Source organism: Eptatretus burgeri, chromosome 1 (assembly GCF_056783735.1).
Source record: "Eptatretus burgeri isolate ZD-2024b chromosome 1, Ebu_testis_v1, whole genome shotgun sequence".
NCBI classification, from domain to species: Eukaryota; Metazoa; Chordata; class Myxini; order Myxiniformes; family Myxinidae; genus Eptatretus; species Eptatretus burgeri.
In genome coordinates this window covers 82,160,885-82,175,890 of record NC_140961.1, presented here as the reverse complement: position 1 = coordinate 82,175,890, position 15,006 = coordinate 82,160,885, and the positions used below count along the sequence as shown (strand labels likewise).

The 15,006-nt window shown below is 41.4% G+C and overlaps 1 protein-coding gene across 1 annotated transcript in view; it reads left to right on the top strand.

The window, feature by feature from the left end:
* Positions 1-15,006, top strand: part of LOC147034844 (extracellular calcium-sensing receptor-like) — a 47,870-nt gene that overhangs the window by 5,195 nt on the left and 27,669 nt on the right. Inside the window, exon 3 of the mRNA XM_085890615.1 lies at positions 4,330-4,453. Within this exon, the coding sequence (XP_085746741.1) occupies positions 4,330-4,453 (124 nt within the window). The remainder of the gene's footprint in view (positions 1-4,329; positions 4,454-15,006) is intronic.

Sequence of the window (15,006 nt, the reverse complement as noted above, 5' to 3'; positions counted from 1 at the left end):
CCTTATTTTTTGTTGCAAGACTTTCTCGGTGAAGGAAGCAGTGCATTGACTTGCATGCTGGGGCAAGCGCCTTGATCTGAGTAACCACTCCTGAATGCCATCCTATCATTGCGGCAGCACCATCTGAGCATACGCCTCTGTAAAACTTCATATCCAACCCACATTTGTTAACGATGTAGTCACTCACAGTCTTGAACACTTCAGAACTAGTTGTTTTTGTTGGTCGTGAAGCAGAGAAAAAAAACTCTTCCTTCAAATCACCCTCATGTTCAAAGCGCACATACACCATCAGAATTGCCATATTAGCAACATCTGCACATTCATCAAACTGCAAAGAAAAGTACATGGCTAACTTAATCTGTCCAATGAGTTGATCTTCCATATCCTGAGCCAGATCGTGAATTCATCGAGCTATAGTGTCATTTGAAAGTGGCACCTGAGCCACTTTCCTTGCAGCCGCCTCACCCAGCATTTCCATGCAGACATCTTTAATACAGCCTATCACTCGTGTCTCACCGATTGTGTATGGCTTTTTAGCCTGAGCAACTCGTAGTGCTACTTTATATGAAGCCCGCAAAGCACACCTATTTATGTGTGACAGTTCAAAGATCTGTTTCTGATGGTTTTTTAAATCAACATGCTTTCTTTCAAAGAACGTTTTCGACTTTGAAATCATTTCTTTATGTTTTGTATTTAAATGCCTCTTGAGGTTTGATGGCTTCATTGAGTCGTTAGCCAACACATCTCCACAAATAACTCATTGCGATTATGGCACTCCCCCATCATTCGTGGCTGCAAAACCGAATTGAATGTATGACGTGTCATATTTCCGAGTAAAGCTAGTATGAATTATTTTTGTCGGCAATACTTCAGCTTCATTTACATCACCGTCATCTGATTCAGAATTACTTGTGTGGTCAGCATCCGGATTTCTCGGCTTGATAAACATATCCATTGGGCCTCGATTCACCGTCTGTAAATTAGAGATAAAAATAATTAATATAAATTCCATAACCCTGGAATATGGACTGAAATAATGCTTATTTGTAATATTTGAGCTAATATTTGAACTGTATATAGTAGAATCAGTGCAAATAGAATATAAAAAATGAACAATACAATACAATTCTAAACAAAAGATAATTAAACAACCTCTAGTGATAATTGCTTCAAAAATCAATATTTCCATTAAACCTATATTATTTTCCAAGCTTTACCTGAGTCCCACAGTTAATGCACGCAAAATTATAATGAAATACCAAGAGTCCCGATCGGACAGGTCTTTCATGGGTCTGCCCCTTTCTGGGTGGAATCTCGGCCAGGCTGGGAAAGCCCGCTGGCTCCACAAGTGTTTGAAGAAAGTGAACGGTGGTACAGCCAAGAAGAAATTGGAACGTTTGGGGACGCCGAGGAACTGGAACTGCTGCAAGATTTTGCCTCGGAAACACGAGGCTCCAGAGAGGCAGGTGGACAGTGGATCGTGATGGGGGATGGGATATAAAGATTTATTACCCAAACTAAAAAACATCACAACGCACCACTTTAATTTTCCCACCAAACACAAGGAAGGGATCTGTCTACACATATACTTAATGGCATAAACTGACTTTGTGACAACTGTATGTTTGGATGCTTATGGTTCAAAGAACCGTAACACATGAATAACTTAACTACTGTTGGTATTAGGAGTTTATATTAAGCAGTTTTTCTATAATATAAAGAAACAATAGCAATATTTTAAAACTTTCGTTACAACTGTACAATTATAATGACACCCATTTTGGCAAAACAAAAGAGCACCACCTGGTAACTCCACTGAAATTCACATTATATTACCTTCACGTTCGGTTCTGGTAAAACTTCCAACGTTGACAGACTTCTCTCTCTCTCGTATTTTGAATTTGTCGGCTTAAATATATTATTTTTCAAGATTTTATACATTTTCATTTTATACATTACATGTTATATATTATGATAATGTGAAACTGGAAACTCGCCGTGGACCGGCAGTCAATGACTCGCGTACCGGCACCGGTCCACGTACCACAACTTTGAGAAGCAGTGTGTTTAGGTGAGCATCGCCTTTCATATATATATATATATATATATATATATATATATATATATATATATATATATATATATATATATATATATATATATATATATATATATATATATATATATATATATATATATATCGGGATGTAGGTGTGGGTGGATTCAGTTTCTGCACTTATTATGCATGTACCTGTGAAAGGTGTAAGTGTGTGTTTTTGCAAGATGGCGTGTTTGCAGTGTTTGTTGCAGTGCATTGCAGTGGCGTGATGATTTATTGGGGTGTATGACTGTATGCATTCCAAAGCAATTGTTGAACCTACCTGATTCCTCGCTTTTGCACCAGCCTCTTATGGATGCTTTAAGCAATGGGTTGTATTGTAAAGGGAGATCAATGGCTTTATTTGTTAGACCACCTCTCTGTTTTTTAACATGCCAGGCTTTGAGCATTAATCGTCGGTGTTTGTTGGGCGTGACATCCAGTACGCAGGCTTCTCCTAGGTCCAGTTGAAGCCCAGTTTGTGTGTGGTGCTGTGCAATTGTTGACTCATATCTGTTGTACCCAATTGCATCACCCTTTTGTGCTCATGCAGCAGTGTATGGAGGTTTCTCCCCATTTCTCTGATATACGCCTCCCAACAGTCCTTGCACTCAGTGCTCTCTACCACACCTGACTTTTCACTATCCACTATTACATCTTTCAATTTGGTTAAAACACCCAGAATCGTACGTAGCGGTTTGTGGGTGACTCCAATACGTGCACTTCACATTACTTTTGCAATTCTCTCCGAGAGATCTAGATTCTAGACTCCACCCACGCGCGCCTGCTGGTGAGTGTGCGAAGAATTCCGCGAGCGTCATGGCATCAAGATGGAAGTGAAGATGTCGTTGTTATCGTTGTTGTTGTTCTTGTTAAATAAAAGAAAACCTGACTATTAAAATCACTTCACAGCGCATTTACATTAATTCACCAATTAGAGGAGGGGATGGAAGCTATCTATAAAACATGTACTTATCGAAATAACTAAGCTATAGGAACCTGAATGTCTATGTGCTCATGGCTTCCAGATTCGCAACTATATAAACATATATATATATATATATATATATATATATATATATATATATATATATATATATATATATATATATATATATATATATATATATGTGTGTGTGTACATGTTTATATGTAACTATACAACCCGTTGCAGCATTGATTGCAAAAAAAAATGTATCATTTTTATGTCAAAGCACTTCTCTGTGTGCAACGTTTTTGGTTTTATTGAATGTCACATTCGAAGGACTCATCAGTGGGCTGTGTTGTAATAATGGGAATTATTACTGTTTTTTGTGATTCAGCAATTGTTGCCTGCAGTCGGTGTTTGTTGATGTTACTACAAAACCTTCATTTATTATACAAATCACTCATCCCTTTATTTTTGGTGGCGAAAATTGACAACCAAGTGCAAATACTAATAACCTGTCTTGCACCAAATGAATACACATAAAGCAAAAGTAAATAGTCCACTAAAGCTTGTGAAACTAATGTATGCATGCATTTTCGCCTAAAGGCCAAAGCACATGGTCAAATAAACATATACATCCCAGTCTATGTGGACAGAATCAAAGGTCATACAATCAACATTTGGGTATCATTAAAATTCATCAGCATGGTCAGCTCCTCAATGGTGATGAGCTGATAGTACATGCAACCAGCACCTATTTACTGGAATAGTGACCATGAACCACTCCTTTGCCACAACAGCATTTGCTGCAAGGTGCTTGGGGGAAAACTACCACTCATCCAACCTGTTTACTTGCCCTTTATGAGATTAGTATGTCTGGTGTTGGCTTAATGGTAAGGGTGGTAGGCTTGGGAGCCTGGGATCCTGAATTCAAATCCCACTTGGCTGTTCAATTAATACCAGGTGTGGATAACTCTGCCAGTCATCCTTCTGAGGTTGGCAAAATGAGTGGCAGCTTGCTGGTATCCTGTGTTGGAGTGGTGACCTATCCAGGATATTGCCCAATCGGCAAGGAAACTGCTGAGGCAGCACCAATGCTCTGCACAGAGTATGGTCCCAATAGATGGATGGATGGGATTAGTTAACATTATCTTTAAATTCTTACTGGCAGAATAAACATCAAAAGCATTCCAAGAAGCATTCCAGCTCAGTTTCAATTACATTTATAATGTAAACTTCGAACAGGTGCGTTTTTTTGTGATTGTGCTTTTTTTCCTGCATTTTCATCTGTACTGTTTTTCAGGTTCCACGTTCAGTTTGTAGTGATACTTGCCCAATGGGAACACGAAAGTTTCCTCAAAGAGGAGAGCCAGTCTGTTGCTTTGATTGCATTACTTGCACTCCCGGAGAGTATTCCAATGAAACAGGTATAATATTTACAAAATGGGAATAATAGGTTTTACATTAAATCTTTTTTTTTTCTTCTCAAGACAACAGTGTGGTGTAGTGATAAAAACTTTAAACTACTCATTGTTGGCCTTTTGTAATTGGTTTGCTTTCTTTCTTCTTGGTGAAGTCACCATTTTATCGTTTATTAACTGCACTTAAATATTCAAGACATTCAAACTTTGTTCTTTCACAACTGTAAATGAAAGGAACATTAAATATTACATCTAATAAATTAAATTTGTCATCTCTGTTTGTATCTATGTATGTTCGCGTTTTTTGCAGACACTGAGTTAACAACCACCACATATGGTAAACAATCCAAGTCCGACTCGGGGATTGTCCCAGGGGTATTTATTCTACCACCTCACCCTTTAAAGACCCCAAAGACCCTCACGACCATTTAGACCCAAAAGACTCCTAAGACCCTTTAAGACCATGAAGACCCCTAAAACTCTTCACACCCCAAAGACACCAAAGACCCATAAGACCTCAAAACATCTTTTAAAACCCTGAAGATACTGTCCATCCATGAAGCTGTCTATAAAACCGTGTGACAATATGTTAATTACGTACTGTTTGAAAGTCAGTTGCACCCTGACTACATGTATGTCTTTTCATTACGTTCTATTGGAATGTACCTATTAAAACTTTTTGACCCTTTCGACTGTTGAGACACCTTAGACCTTTGATGACCCCTTAAGAACCCAGTACTTTTAAGACCCTGAAAGATCTTTAAGGTACCAAAATATCTCTAAGACCTACAAGCCCAAAAGACAACTAAGACCCTTTAAGATCCTTAAGGCCCCTCAGCCGCTTTTAAACCCTGAAGACCCTTTAAGACCAAGAAGACCCATAAGACCCTCAAAACCACAAAGACCCCGAGAACATTTCGACTTTTACAACCCTTAAGTCCCTTTAGACCCCTTCGACCTTAACACCATTTATACCCTTGCACCCATCAGAGAGATTAGACAGCTTGGACCCTTGACAATTTTGAGCTTCAGACCACTTGGACCTTTTTATACCCTTTTTACATGTTTGAGAGGTTAGATCATTTCGACCCCTTAAACACTAACTATGATTGGAGCATAGTCTTTAGACCATCTAGATTCTAGAACCTTTTAAGTGCACACCACACAAACATCTCCAGTATTCTTGCAAATTACAGACCATACTTTTTCAGCAAGTGATGTGCAAACTCGACCCACCCCAGATTGGGGGTGAGTACTCTGCTTTCTATATGAATAAATGTCAGTGTGTGTGTGTGTGTGTGTGTGTGTGTGTGTGTGTGTGTGTGTGTGTGTCTGTGTGTGTGTGTGTGTGTTGGGGGGAGGGGGGACTTTGCATGCGTACCAAGGAATCACCAAGGAAGTGCATGAATGAAAATTGGGTGTTTGGGTACATTTAAACACCCCTTTTGAAGATAATTGACGGCTTACTCCATGAAACTCCTTGGTCAGTGCAAGTTCGCCTCGCAGGGGTCTTAGCCGCCATTTTGATTCTGCCTATTTTATCATGCTTTGCTTTGGAAACACGATCTCCTCACAGACCAGTTAAAGTATATTATCAAAATATTTTTTTATCAGATTTGGGAATTGGATCTCGTGGACTAAATAAATATTGAAAGCTGGAGTGAAATCTGAAAATTTTAATAAATAACAATTTTTTTTTTTAATAGCTTAGTGTATTTATTTAAGGAAAGCATTAAACTTAACTTTTTCTACTGTTCGGACAATTATATTGAATGAAGAAAAGCTGAAGGAATGCAAACATGGCATGTTGGAGGTGAGGAAAAACGGATTGGTAGGAATCCAAAGCGAGTTTTTATTTAATTAATTTATTTTTTTACCAAACGTGGTAAAAACGCCATTCCAGATGTTGTCAGTGACACAAATTACACCAGAGTACTTCGATAATCGTTTATTTACGAGGTGGTGTTACAGATGTTCAGAACTAATCTCAAATGCTTACTTACCGTTACAGTCCAAGTATGGACTCATCTCAACGATCGTGAAGCATATAACGATTGAGCAGAGATCAATCAAACTGATATGGCAAAACCTAATGGACGAATCACTTCATGTGACTGCAGTGCTCTGCATTGTATTCACCACAGGCTGTTGGGTGGTCGCTAGACTACCCTTAGTCTCAGGTTTTCCGTCTGTCTGTATGTCTGTCTGTTTGTTTGTATGTAATGGACAGCTCTGGAGGCCAGAGGAGTCAACCGATTTTGATGAAACTTAACTGGTAGATTCATACCAGGATCTAGTTGTATGCTTTTGAGCACCGTTGCTATGGACGCCACCGTTGCCTAGCAACGGGACTTTGAATTTTTTTGAAAAAATCCGAAAATTTTTTTTTTTTCGAAAATCAAAAATTGGCTTACAAAACTGCGTTTTTATGCGCACTATAATCAACCTATTTGTCAAAAATTTTCAGCCCGATCCGTCAAAAACTGTATGACTAGTATGCAATTAAATTACTATTTGCTTTCACACCAACATTCGCGTTGGGATTCCCTAACGTAGGGTTAGGGAATCGAACACAAATGATGAATGGACAGTTGCTCGTCATGTTCCTATATGGAACAACGAACGGCAAAAATGCCATCTGATGTGTTCTCTTATCGACATATTTCAAATTCGCCTTAGTCTAGCGACCACCCATGTCGCCTACCGGCTTGTCTTGGTCTTTCTGATGAGATATCTTGGTGGATCAAACTTATGACCCAGGGTTTTGCAGAAGGAGTTGGCTTTGCATGCGAGGAGAGCAGGTGACCTTATTTGACAAGCACCCTCGGCAATCGATCTTGTTCTTGCGAACTTGTGAGAAGGTACTTTCCTCTTTGGCATTACTGTGAGGCAGGACAAGTGTGTGCTGAACCACTGTAAACAGAAGGCCAAATCGTGGCTCCTCGTCTGCTCTTCTCATCAACCATACAAGGCTGGTGTTGGTTTTACGTTGAAAGTTGCTGGCTTATGATCTTAGGATCTTGAGTTTGAGCCCTTGTCGTTCCGTTGAAATACCCCCCAGGTGGGTTGACTCATCCTGTCATCCTTCCGTGGTCAGTAACATCGAGGTCGGCAAAACGATTGCAAGCTTACTGGAAACGGGGGCACTGCATCAGCGGCACAATCACGCTTCCAGAAAAATGATGCAACCAGCAGGCACAGGCGACATAATAAACAACATAAACGATATTTCATGCTACAAATTACCCTTCCAAATTCGAACTGGAATAAACATCAATAAAACGGAATACTCCCCTCCATCCAATGAAATAGGATGGGATACTACGCTGCACTCAAGCCTGTAGCTCAGTCGGTCTTTGTCATTCGATGGTATCATTGATCCTATTTCATTATTTTTTACTAGTTTTAATTTGGAAATTTGTAGACTCCTTGTATGAATGAAAACCATTTAAAATACTCGAAAAGGTCTGACAAATGTATCATCAAGAAGTGGAAGAGCGAATTTGAAAGCACGGGTCGAATGATTCATGCTGATTGCAATATGATGGATGTGATCAGAAGTGGGGTGATACTGTACGCCGAATGCTGGAGGACGTCGACATGGCCTTCGATGAGGGAAAGCTCATGACGTCACACAGCCAAATGAATACACACTAGACTGACTGGAGTGATACCTTGCATATCGACTGCAGGTCGCTACAGGCTATCAGTCTGTGTGTCAATCCTTGTAAGTGCAATGGAAGCGAAACATTAGGATTTTATTATTGATCGTAATTTCCATCCAATACGGGTTTTGACCACACTAACAAGGGTCTTCGGGTTTTCAGAAAGAAAACGGGTCAAACCTGTGAAATATGGGTTACCTGCCATCGATGGGAATGTGCAGAAAGTGGAACTTCATGGAGTGCAACAAAAACAATGAAGCAGTGAGATCGAAGCTACTTTTGCAAACCCATGGTGATACAGTCCACAGGGCCATTTTTTTTCGGCAATTATAAACGCAGTTTGTTTATTTCATCCTTTTGTGCGATCTCCTTTCTTTGTAAAATATTAATTGAAATATATTAATGGAGGTGCACGTGCTCACTCTAAGCTGTCGAGCTTGGGTTTGAATCCTGACACAGCCATAAACTAATTGTCAAACCAGTGTTTCACATGCAGGGTGATCCATCAATGTGTGTGCCATCTCTTGGATGGACGTGAAATTGGGCATCACATTTGGCAGAATCCCCCTCCTCACTCTCTCCTCCCTTATCTCTCTCCTCTCTCCTCTCTCCTCTCTCCTCTCTCCTCTCTCTCCTCTCTCCTCTCTCCTCTCTCCTCTCTCCTCTCTCCTCTCTCCCCTCTCTCCCCTCTCCCCTCTCCCCTCTCTCCCCTCTCTCTCCTCTCTCTCCTCTCTCTCCTCTCTCTCCTCTCTCTCCTCTCTCTCCTCTCTCTCCTCTCTCTCCTCTCTCTCCTCTCTCTCTCTCTCTCTCCTCTCTCTCCTCTCTCTCTCTCTCTCTCCTCCCCTCTCTCCTCCCCCTCTCTCCTCCCCCTCTCTCCTCTCTCCTCTCTCCTCTCTCCTCTCTCCTCTCTCCTCTCTCCTCTCTCCTCTCTCCTACCCCTTCTCTCTCCCTCTCTCTCTCTTTGTGTCTCTGTCTCCCCCTGCTGGTTGTTGGTGAGTTATTCGAGGGTGTGGCATCATGGCGGCTCTGCGAGTATAGCTGTGAGTACTGTGTCGTGTTGGTGTTTTTCCTTTCCCCTTTTCGCTCCCTTTGTATCCTTATTTGTGGTTGTGAGTTTTTCTCCTGTGTTTCCTTTCTTTGTTGAGACAGGAAAGTGAAAGAGGGAGAACACAGTAAGTGTTTTGCAGGCCTGTTCAGGACTTCCTGATATTTGGGCCTGCTTTTACTATTTGTCCCCGTCCCCTTCCTTTCCCTGTTCCCCGTCCCCTTCCTTCCCCACCCCCACCCGCACTCACCCTCCCAGTTGAGTTCGTTACTCCCCCCTCACCCTTTTTCCCTGCGTGGTTCATAACGGTTTTTTGTGTATATATTTTTCGTTCCCTTACCTTTCCCCTTTCTTCTTTGAGATGAGAGAGAGACAGAGAGCCCCCAGCTTGTGGTATAGGTAAGCTTTGAGCCGGTAGCCTACTGCGTTATCGAGTGCGTTCCTGTTTACCTGTATTACGGGTGTGTTTTTTTGTTTCTGAGAAACATACGTCTGACTGCTTATATGACCCTTCCCCTCATTCCCTCCCTCACCCCTCCCCTTACTTTTATTCAATGAAATCAAAGAATGTTGACTCGTTCCCACTACGCGGCCTCTGAGGCCTTAACACGGAAACATGGCATCATGTGCATTCCTCTTAACGAGGTCAGTGTAGAGGACATTGTTTCTGCCATTGGTAATATGGTTGGGTTTGAAAAAGTCCGCGCAGCTTCTCGCATGAAGAAACGAGTAGTTGTTTTTGTATCAGCCAAACTTTTAGTATATGACCTCGTCTCAACTGGAATATCAACTGAAAATGGTAATTTCATCTTAGCCTCCCCTCTCACCACAACTGGTACCAAAATTGTACTCAGTAATGTCCCACCTTTCATCATGAATGAAGCACTGTTAAAAGAATTATCTTGATTGGGGACTGTAGTCTCTCATATTACAATGTTACCTTTGCGATGCCGGAACGAGCAGGCTAGACACGTGATGTCTTTCAGGCGACAGGCGTACATTGTGCTTCCCTTGTCTAACGTCGATAAAGTGCTTAATGTGGTCTTTAAATTTCGCATAGATGGACACGAGTACCAGGTGTACGTGTCGACGGAAACACTGAAATGTTTTAACTGCAATGGTTTGGGCCATTTAAAACGTTTCTGCCCGAAAACTGCATCCCCAACAGCTGAGGATACTATTTCTCCATCTAATATGGCCCCACCTGTTAGCACCGACGACCCTGTTACAGTCTCAGAGAACGAAATATCAGAACCTAAGGATACAGAAGACAGTACCTCAAGTGTTTGGGATGGTTTTACAACCATTCCCTTACTAAGGAAAAGAAAAATGGAACAGAACGAACTTAACCCACATAAAGGAAAAAAAAATGTTTTTGCTGTGAGTGAAACAACTCCTTGCTTATGTGACACAATATCAATGGAAAATCGGTATGAGTCACTCTCAAATGATGAAATGGACCCCCTGTTGGTCGATCAAGGTGAAGAGGATTTACTCCCAGAGAAAATTAAGGAAACCACAGTCAAGATCCCTACTTCTGTAAAGGAAATTGAACCATGTAAGGATCTTACCGAAAAATAACTAAAAACTGTCTCCAGAACCCCCCAATTGTGCCACGAGTTAACCACCAAGGACTCCTCAATGGTGGAAATTGCTCCATCGAATACCCCTAAAGTCATAACTGAGTGTTGTGACAAAGCTCTGAAAAAACCACATCCTGAAAAACCTGAGGCAGATGCTGATACTACTACCCTCCCCCCCTCACGCCATCTCCCCCTCCCCCCTCAACATTACTCAAGGTGGAATCAAAGCCTCCCTCACCCCTCCCCTCCATGTCAAAAACAGAACAACCTGATACCTGTATACTACAGAGTATAAACACGGTTTGTGAATAAGAAATTGAAAATTTTCCAGATAGTGCTTCTGATATGTCAGAAGGAGGACCAGATAACATCGAAGAATTCCCTACAAGTAGTACTCCTAATGTCTAACCATCGCAAATCCTTAAATTCCAAAATCATACTTTTAGAAAAAGAATATTTATATAAAGGAATACTTTTCTGACTTACATGGTTTTATTGAAACAGCAAAAAGTATCATTTGTCGACCTAAGATTACCATTTCACCGAACCACAGTGCAGTAGGCTTGAAAAGCACATTGTTAAAGCTAAAATGGAAATGAAATGATGACCTGCGTGCACTTCTTTGCTTGCCACCTCTTCATCACTATGGCGATCCTTAGCAGCCGAAACATAAATGATGGAGCAAGCCAGTTTCAGATGCTCCAAGTATTCAACCTCATTAAACAACAAAATTTAATGTAGCTTTTTTTACAAGAAACCCACTCTACTCCAGCATCGCACAGTGTTTGGAATAGAATGATGAAAAAGACTGGCTATTTTAGCGATTCCAACTCTCGCACAGCAGGAGTTGCTTTTCTGCTTCGTCCACACTTTTGCCCTCTACAACTTTCATTTCAGGAAATAATCCCAGGTTACCTTGCTTCCCTGGATTTTGTTGACAATAATATTGAATTTACTTTAATAAATGCCTATGCTCCTTCAAAGGGCACAGACCGCCGAAGTTTCTTCAAAAGGTTACGACTCCAAATGAGGCAATTCGATTTGCAAAACTTCATCGTAATGGGAGGTGACTTCAATTGCACCCTTCGCCCGCACATGATCGGAATGGTGAAGAATCTCACCCCGGATCAGCCAGACTGCTGTCTGACATAATAAGGGATTTTAGTCTTCGAGACATATGGCGGATACAAAATCCAAACACCCATCAGTTTACTTGGAGTAAAGTTGCCAACAATCAGGTGGCCCTCACCCGGCTGGATAGATTTTACATTAACTCACCCCTTATTAACCCCTCACCTACCATGAGAATTTCTCCATCTGGTTTCTCAGACCATCACCTTATCACCACGTGCTACCGAATAGGGTCGTCTCCAAATCGCCACTCTTTTTGGAAACTTAACATCTCCATATTAGACCCCTCTTTTAATAGTTCCTTTCAAAGTGTATGGTCCAATTTGGTAGGTGTTAAGCCCCAATTTAAAGACCAGCGGTTATGGTGGGACAACACAAAGGTTCAAATTCGAAATTTCTGTCAACATTTCTGCTCTTTAAATACACAAGTAGAATGCAGAATAAAAGCGGAACTGGAGAAAGAAATTCTACAGATTCAAAGCAGCTTAAAAACCCACCCTGCCCCCCCCCCAAAACAGACTGCATGAGAAAAAGTCTCTTCTCTATGGTATAATCACCAACCATACCCAAGGACCGTTAACGAGATTACACTTTCAACACCTTTATCTCTTAGATAACCCAACCCGGTTTTTCAATGACTGAATCAAAATCACCTCATTCCCTAACCACTGCTTTAAAACGTCCTGATAACTCGGTCACTACTAACCCGGTAGAAATTAAGAACGACGCAAAACTTTTCTTCTCTAAACTTTACCAGGCAAAAGATGTTGATTTAGAACTGCTTTCTCATTTGGTGGATGGTATTAGTGTTCCATCCCCCAGACAAAAGATGGATTTAGAATCACCACTCACACTCGAAGAACTGTTCAGACCCTTAAGAGCCTGAATGGAGGGAAATCACCTGGGCTGGATGGTCTACCAGCTGAGTTCTTCAAAAAATTCTGGGACCTGATTGGACCTTGAATTTCTTTTGGTCTTCCAAGAGAGCCTGGAGAAGAATGAACTCCCACTAAGTTGCAGAAGAGCTGTGCTTACTTTGATTCCTAAAAAAGGAAATCCCTTGCTCATCTCACAGTGGAGGCCAGTGTCCCTGCTGTGTACAGACTATAAAATCCTCTCAAAAGCTTTGGCCTTACGTATTTCACCTCGACTAAAGGATATTATACACATGGACCAAACCTCCTCTGTCCTTGGGCGTAATATCCAGGATAGTATCTCTGTTATTCGAGATGTAATTGATGTTTGTGAGATAAATCATGGAAGTTGTAGCCTGGTCTTCTTGGACCAGGAGAGAGCATTTGACTGTGTTTCTCACACATGCCTTTTTGAAGTTTTAAATTTTTTTGGTTTTGGCCCCCGCTTTCTATCACATATACAGTTATGTTATTCAAACATAGTGGCCATTTTAAAAATAAACAATGAACTTGTACCCCCTTTTGGGGTTGGGAGAGGGGTAAGGCAGGGCTGCCCTCTTTCAGGAATTTTGATTACTTTATCTCTTGAACCCTTCTTAAACACCCTTCGTAAATCCTTATCTGGTGTCACTATGGGAATTAATCCCGTAAAAAGCATCGCCTATGCAGATGACATCTGTGTCTGCATAAATCATGCAGATAACGTCATTGTTAAACTCGTCATTGTTAAGATGACGACTACCTTGGATCTCTTCAGTAAAGCATCATCAGCCAGAATAAATTGGGCTAAAACAGAAGTACTGTGGCTCCAACCCTCTACCTATCCCATAGCCACTCCCCCTTTCCCTCTACCTCGTCATCTCCCTGGCAATATGTCTTGGAAAAGTGATGGGATCAAGTTCATGGGAGTGTTTCTTGGTCCGGACGATTTTGTGAGGCACAACTGGGAAGGTTTGTTGGCACGCATGGAACTGATTTTACTTAAATGGAAGAGTTTACTCTGACAACTGTCTACCAAGGCAGTGTACTAGTCATCAACAGTCTGATCACTTCAACGTTATGGTACAAGGTTGTGCCCTACAGCCACTTACAGACATCGTGGACAATATACAAAAATGTATCACTCGTTTCTTCTGGTCTGGAAAGCATTGGCTGCGACCGGAAATCCTGAACTTACCAGTGGCTGAAGGTGGCCAATGACTTGTGAATGTCAAGTGCCGCATCATGGCTTTCCGGCAGCGAACAGTATGGCGCTTCTTGTATGAACCCTGTTTGGTCTGGAGACAACTCACCAGTTGCATCTTCCGACAAGCTGGAAAATTGAACTTTGCACAAGAGTTGTTCTTGATGGACTCAACCAAGATAGATTTGTCTGGGTTACCTGCTTTTCACCGAAGCCTACTCAATGCATGGCAAGCTTTCGGCTGCCGATGTGACCCCTCGACCTACACTGAACCCATGTTCTTCAACGAGCCACTGTTTCCAACAGTTTATTTGAAGGCAATGAAGGTGAAAATGCTTTCATTCAGCAGTTCATAAACACTGCAATAATGAAAGTGTGCCACTTGAAGAATGTCACCAATGATAGGTGGCTAAGTGCCACTGCTCTTGTGTCAGAGGTTGGCATTAGATCATGTCGCAAAGGGGACAGCGTGCTAAAATCGGTACTACATGCCAATTGTGCCTCACAAAAAGTTTGGAAAAAAACCCCTCCCATACCCACCTCTGACTTTTCCCCACCTTTCCCAAACCTTTATTTATCTGGATCTACTCGTCTAGAAGCTATTAATTTTGGCCGATCTCGATCCTTTTCTAGGAATAATCGAAAAACACTGAACATACAATGCCTAAAAGTCCTTTTTCCCTCTTTGTCCTCCCCCGTATCTTGTACATGGGTCACAGTCTTACCAAAACCCCCTCCCCTTTATCCTATTTGGAATTGGTACTATAGACAGCCTGTATCAAAATGGGTTGGAGATCTCCAATGGAGAACCGCACATTGGGTATTGCCAACAAATTCTGTAATTCACCGGTTTTCACAAACAAAAAGTGAGCAATGTCCCTTCTATGGACAAACCGAAACACTACCTCACGCATATATATGCTGAAACCGTTTAACTCCTTTATTTGTTTTCCTGAAGATGCTTTTGGCATGTCTCTCTCGTAATTTCGATTTTCCAACCTTTATTTCTGGCCCGAGTATGCTCTTCAACTCCCCAAC